This window comes from Pygoscelis adeliae, unplaced genomic scaffold (assembly GCF_000699105.1).
Source record: "Pygoscelis adeliae isolate BGI_AS28 unplaced genomic scaffold, ASM69910v1 Scaffold315, whole genome shotgun sequence".
NCBI lineage: Eukaryota > Metazoa > Chordata > Aves > Sphenisciformes > Spheniscidae > Pygoscelis > Pygoscelis adeliae.
The window spans coordinates 526,416-532,415 of record NW_008824865.1 but is presented as its reverse complement, the minus strand read 5'-3'; the positions used below and the strand labels follow the sequence as shown (position 1 = coordinate 532,415).

Below are 6,000 nucleotides of genomic sequence, written 5' to 3'. Positions count from 1 at the left end.
ATTTGAATTCTGTCAGGAAAAATCCAGTGATAATGACCAGTAACGAATCAGAAAACAGTGAAGGAATAAAAGAACCATTGTTTGATGTTGTGAAAGAAACCGCAGAAATGAAAGCTCCCCAAGATGGAAGTGATTGTTCCTTTCTGGCACTGTTCAAAGATGAGAGCCAACCAAACCATAATAATCCTTCTACAAAGCATTTTAATCCTTTTGTTAACCAAAGCAGTACTGCCATTTTTTTCACTGATCCTGATGATAGAAATCAAATGACCAACAGAAATTATCCTTATGATACTAGGGAGGCTTATCCTGCAATCAGTGCAAAAAAAAGTTCTGTAGACAGACACCTTGAAGGCATTTTCACAGCTCCAGAACAGGTTTTACTCAAAAGTAACAATGCCTCAAGTGCAAGCTACAAGAAAACCAGTGGACTTCATAAAACCCACCTGCAGGACTGTCATGAGGGACAGCACTACTTCATACCCTCTGAAAACAAAGAAAAACCTGCAAACCTTGAAAAAATTGGTGAGTGTCAGTATTTGAAGGATGTATATTCTGGTTTTTATTCTCCTTTTAAAGGCATATGTTTTTATAACCAGAGATGTGTCTGCCCTGACCGAAAACGTCATGAATCTTCAGAATGCAGTAATTTGATTTTAAATCAAATTATTTAAATTCTTTTTAGAAGCTGACAGAAGCATTTATTTTCAAATTGCTTTTATGCTATTGTGTTTTAAAATCAAGGTTTACTTTTTTATTTTAGAGACATTTGCTTATCACCATGATCAGCGGATTAACTTAAAGGAGAACTATTCAAGAAAAAAAAGGTGAGTGCCATAGAAATTATCAATCCATTAACTAGTGATAACTGCAGAGACCTTGCTGAATTGGAGAAATCCTGCTAAAAGGACATGAAGGCAAAATTCTAAACAGTATTACTGAGGACCCAAGTTTTCCCAGTGAAAATCGTAGTGAATAATGTGAATAAACTTATGCGCATGTAAGCCCTTTGTGCCATTGTTCATCTGCCTATAATAAGTATAGAGAAAGGCTGCTTCATGGGGCAATTTTGAGTCCCTGAAGTTAAACTGTTGCTCTGACTTGCCCTCTGAAAGACCCTGTCTCCTTCCACTGACTACAGAGGAAGCTAGTGTCTTCTGTGGGCTAAAGTTAGCATATGTGAGTGCCCGTGTTTTACAAAAGGCAGTTTTATCAAAGACTCTGACCCATAACACCTTCCATTTTACAAAGCAGCACTATCTTCTGTCGTCTCGCATATTACATTTTACATTTCAACAGAAGATAAGTTTGTGAAAAACAGACTCTTGATGTTAAGTCTCAGGTTCAGAAATAAGTTCAATGATCTCAATAGTGGGAAGCATTTCATGGTTACTGAAGGCAAAATAAAAATTGAAGACAAAAAAGTCACCAGTAATGACTTTAATTCAGAAAGAAAATAAAAGTACAGGAGGGGAAATCACTTACCGGAGAACTCTATGTTTGCATCCGTCAGTGATGATGAGGCTGTGAAAGAATCAGCCTGGAGACAGAATCAGCTCTTTGGATTTGAAGAGGTAACTTTTTAAAGAGACATATTTTTTGTCAAACCTACTGTTTGCACCATTCATTTGAGGTGGAGAAAGAATGTCCACAATAGTTAGAAACTGAATTTAGCTTCTCTGAATTAACTTCTGTGGAAGCTTCTTTTCCTTCCTGGTTTACACAGGGCAGCCAGAAAGAACAGCTTCTAGTTAAGTGGTTCAGATAGATAGCCCTTTCAAGTCTGTAATTCACATGGTTTGATTCACACCTAAGCTGATGCCTGAAATATATTGTGTGTTACCTGTTAACCCTTAGGATCAGATTCTGCAGGCAGTGTCCAGACATTATATGCAGGACACTTCAATATTATAAAGGAACTTTATGCCAGTATACATATAAAGAATCTTGTAGATATTTTGCCCATAGAAGTCACCCAAGTACATACAGTATTGCTCAGGGGTTTTGTACTTCTTGAAATAATTTGTGGTACGGTGCAGTGACTTCTTTATGTAATACAGAAACTGAATGTTCCTCACGTAACCTGAGGTCCTGACCCAGCTGAACCCTCACTATTAACACTTACTTACTTATTTTTAAAAGTTCACAACAGCACAAGAGAAAGAGTATAAGTTTGGAGTGAGTTCAAATCTTCACGAGATGGAGAAGGGTTAGTACCATTTATATATTATGAAGTCAAAAATCAGATTTTTCTCTACATGTGAAACTGAAACAGTTACTTTTAAAGCCAGGGAGAAGTGTTTTGATCTTTTTAGCATGCTACATTTGATGAGGGCTTGTATTTTTGATTCACGCAGCACCATATAAAGAAGGCTAGTATTACCAGGTAACTAAGAACTATCTGTATTTGCTTTTCCTTGAAGAGATAAATTCAGGTTAGCTTCTCTCTGATGAGTATTACACACGTATTTTTCATTGTCCCATTTCCTCCAAAGTTGTCCCCTAAACTGAAAAGCCAGCTCTGAAACTAGGGGTAACTGCTAAAAAAAAAAAAAAAATCCATGAGAGAGGTCAAGAGTATTAATCTGAACACCACAACTCAAGTTTACCAACATCATCACATAGTAAAATGCCAAATAAATGCCAGTAATTTTCTTTCTTTCTATTCTTGCAGATCTCTGTTGGTTGGAAAAAATCTTGGACATGTTTTCTCTATTAATTAATATCTTCATTAGATGTTTGACACGTGCCATTTTACTGGTCTAGTCTTTATTAGTCTTTATTCTCTTCCACTAGACTATATGCTGTCATTCCACATGTGCACAGAGTAAGAGGAGTCAGCAGGGAGATCCCGTGTCCTTTTTGCTCCCTCAGTAGCTGTAGGGGTTAGCTGTGCTGGCTGCATTTCAGAGCAGAAGATCTCCCAAGGGCCTCCAAGAGAAAAACATGGCCAGAAGCCCATGTGACTTGTATGGCAGCCAATGTGTGCAGGGAGTTTGCTGTGTTCTCTCCCTGCCCTTGCTCTGCAGAGTCCTTCCTCCTTTCCATAGAATCATAGAATAGTTTGGGTTGGAAGGGACCTTTAAAGGTCCTCTAGTTGAACCCCCCCTACAATGAACAGGGACATCTTTAACTAGAGCAGGTTGCTCAGAGCCCTGTCTAACCTGACCTTGCTTTTGGGTAGCACAGTTCTGCTGCCGGTGCAGGCTGCTGATTAACGGCTTTGGGGAACCCGTCTCATGCTTTTTGTTAAGATGTCTTGTCCTGAGAGGAGAAGAATTGGCTATTGCCAAGACCTAGACTGACCTTGCTAACACTTTATTCATTAAACAGTATCTTAAAACTGTATCAAAAGTAGTAATGTTTAATTCTACATGCTGTACTTGAGAGTTGGATGTTTTGGTGAGTAACCTTCCTCTCCTTTTCACCTCATTTTTCAGATGTGGAGTCATCACTCAGCAGCCAGTCTCCCGGTTACTCTCCAAGGCAGACAGAGAGCTGTTTCAGCTCTAGTCCTGACATGGTGAATACTGCCCCTTTACGGGATTGCAGGGGTTCATTTGAATGATATCTCTATGCCTGAATGCATCTAAGGGTGGATGTAGCTGGAATCTTATTTATGGTTTTGTTTTGTACAAGGCAACTTCATGTGCAAGGAAGACAAGAAATGATTAGCTGTAAATTTTCCTAAGTAGTTTAACAGACATGTGGTCTGGTCTCTTGATAATACCAGGCCTTGTGGAATTACAGTAACATAACTGTGGGAAGATGCTAAGCAAGCTTCTGCTCTCTTCCTTGATGTATAGCTGCCTTACATTACATGCCTGTAAGGCAGGAGGATTTGACACACTGTGTATTTTCAGCCGTTCTTGAACACAAAAATGCTACAATATAAATTCTGCGTGAGAGTGAAAGTCCGCCTTACCCACCTTCTCTTCAACCAAGGCCAGGAGTATACCCCTGGAGAAAGACTGAACCCCCCCCAAACAACCAAAACCAGACAGTTCTGGCCTTTGTGTTTATTTCATTAACTTAGTTATTAGTTAATCATTAACTTAGCCCTCAGTTATTGAACTATTTAACCAGTTGCATTCACACAATTCTGTTCAAACAGTCTGAAGTGGAAGACACAGCCAAAAAGAAGGAATATCTGAATGAACGGTCCTTGAAGATAGACGATGCCAACCTAATCTCAGCCTCAGCAAGTACAGAGCCCCCCAAGACCTCTCACACCAGATCTGTGCCTCTCCAGCCCAGCAGTATTTTGACTAGAGAAGAAGCAAACCATCTTCAGGAGAAAGACTCCATTTTATGTGCCACAGAGGAGGAAAATAAAAAGCACACCGCCCCATCTGAGGGCAGCTCATTACACCAAGCCCTTAAAAAAGAGCATGTCACTCACAGTACCAGGTGTGATGTTTGGTCGCAGACTGAGAGCTCTGTCACAGAAGTAGAGAAAGTGGATGTTGCCACCCAGTGTGGCACCATGCAGGTGTGCAGCTGTGGGAGCTCCCTCCCCTCTGCCCGCAGGCCGGGTGGGCCCCCTCCTTCCAGCACCGCAGGCACCGCTGGAGGGCACAAAATGCCAGCACATGAGGCGCTGCAGCCTGCAGGCACAGGCAGCGCAGCAGAAATAGCGGCGTTTCCTTCTGAAGCCGAGTATCTGAGTTTGGCTGGCAGAAGGACTCTAGAGGTGCTGAACTACATTGATATAATGAAGGAGAGAGATAAGCAGTGACCAACTAGAATGGCATGTAAGGAATTCAGAAGTTTTGTTGGGTTCTCACTGTGTTTCATTTAGTTGGTGTATTTTGGTTTTTCTAGCCTGGTTAGACAAAATATTTTTTTGCTTTAAATTTTTATTAACTATGGATCTCTATCTACCTACTGCTATCTCTAACTGTGGACTTTTATAGATCTCCAACTGTTAACACAGGATTTTACAATAGCTTAGTAAATATAAACCTTAGGAATTACATTTGCTTCCTCACCATATATCCATAGGATTCTGTAGTTTGGGATTGACTTTGCTTGTCTTGAAGGTGGTGGAAAGATTCTGTTTCACTTCAAAACGTATTTGAAGTGGCTCTTAGTTCAGAACTATTGTCTGATTCTTATCCACTTTAACAGGCAAACTAGTCTTTGCCATATGTTTGTGCTAAATACAAAAATGGGAAACAACAGAAAATGCACATCTGCACACATAGAATAAAATGTAATTTAAAAAGAACTAATTTATTAATTTTTACCCCCAAAAAACCCCAAATGCTGAATGTTCCTTCCATAGCAGATCTATTGATTCATTCTCTGGCTGTTAGTACTGACAAATCTTTTACGTGTTTCTGTATTTTGCCTGCAGATTGAAAATCTGAAATGCTTTCCTCTTCCTTTCAGTATTTGTGTGAAGCTACAAATCACAACAAATAAAAGTTTCTGATAATATTGTTTCTAGGTTACATTCTTTCCTTCTAAAAAAGTTCCTAGTAAAGGTGGCAGGGAGACTCAATGTGTTACCGACATCTTCTACTTACATATCCATACACCTTTACTTACATATACATAGCTATATCTATATATCCTCTCTCTCTCTCTCTCTCTCTCCGCTGCCATTAGCCAGCTGCCTGTGTGCAGGATCCTGTTGATTACAAACTGGGCTTGGGCAAAAGCTATGCTGGGGACTATTCCTGAAACAGGGCAGGAGATTTGCTTTTATAAGGTTACTCTGTTGTGCTTTCTCACATGGAGACAGCTGTCAAAAGATTCACTGCCCTTATTCCCACCAGGTCGGTTTCTTTTGTTTCTACATTTTGTAATAAAAGGTTTTGCAGATGAAGGGATGTGTGTCACCCAGCGCTGATGAGATCTGTCACTATTCTTTGTCTCTGTTCTCATCATCAAACTAGTGGCTGGGTTTTCTACCGGCTTTTGTTTTTGAAGCTAGGAGCCGTTTTTAAAAGGTCTACATTGCCCAACAGTTTGCAGGTTTATGGCTATGCCATT

The 6,000-nt window shown here is 40.0% G+C and overlaps 1 protein-coding gene across 1 annotated transcript in view; it reads left to right on the top strand.

Annotated features, from left to right (window-relative positions):
- LOC103917258 (chromosome unknown open reading frame, human C12orf40) overlaps positions 1-4,738 on the top strand; it is an 18,083-nt gene extending 13,345 nt beyond the window's left edge. Inside the window, exons 8-14 of the mRNA XM_009324372.1 lie at positions 1-525; positions 764-827; positions 1,349-1,354; positions 1,514-1,574; positions 2,143-2,209; positions 3,441-3,523; positions 4,115-4,738. The exon at positions 1-525 is cut by the window's left edge and continues 7 nt beyond it. Of these exons, the coding sequence (XP_009322647.1) occupies positions 1-525; positions 764-827; positions 1,349-1,354; positions 1,514-1,574; positions 2,143-2,209; positions 3,441-3,523; positions 4,115-4,738 (1,430 nt within the window). The remainder of the gene's footprint in view (positions 526-763; positions 828-1,348; positions 1,355-1,513; positions 1,575-2,142; positions 2,210-3,440; positions 3,524-4,114) is intronic.
- The last annotated feature ends 1,262 nt before the right edge of the window (positions 4,739-6,000 follow it).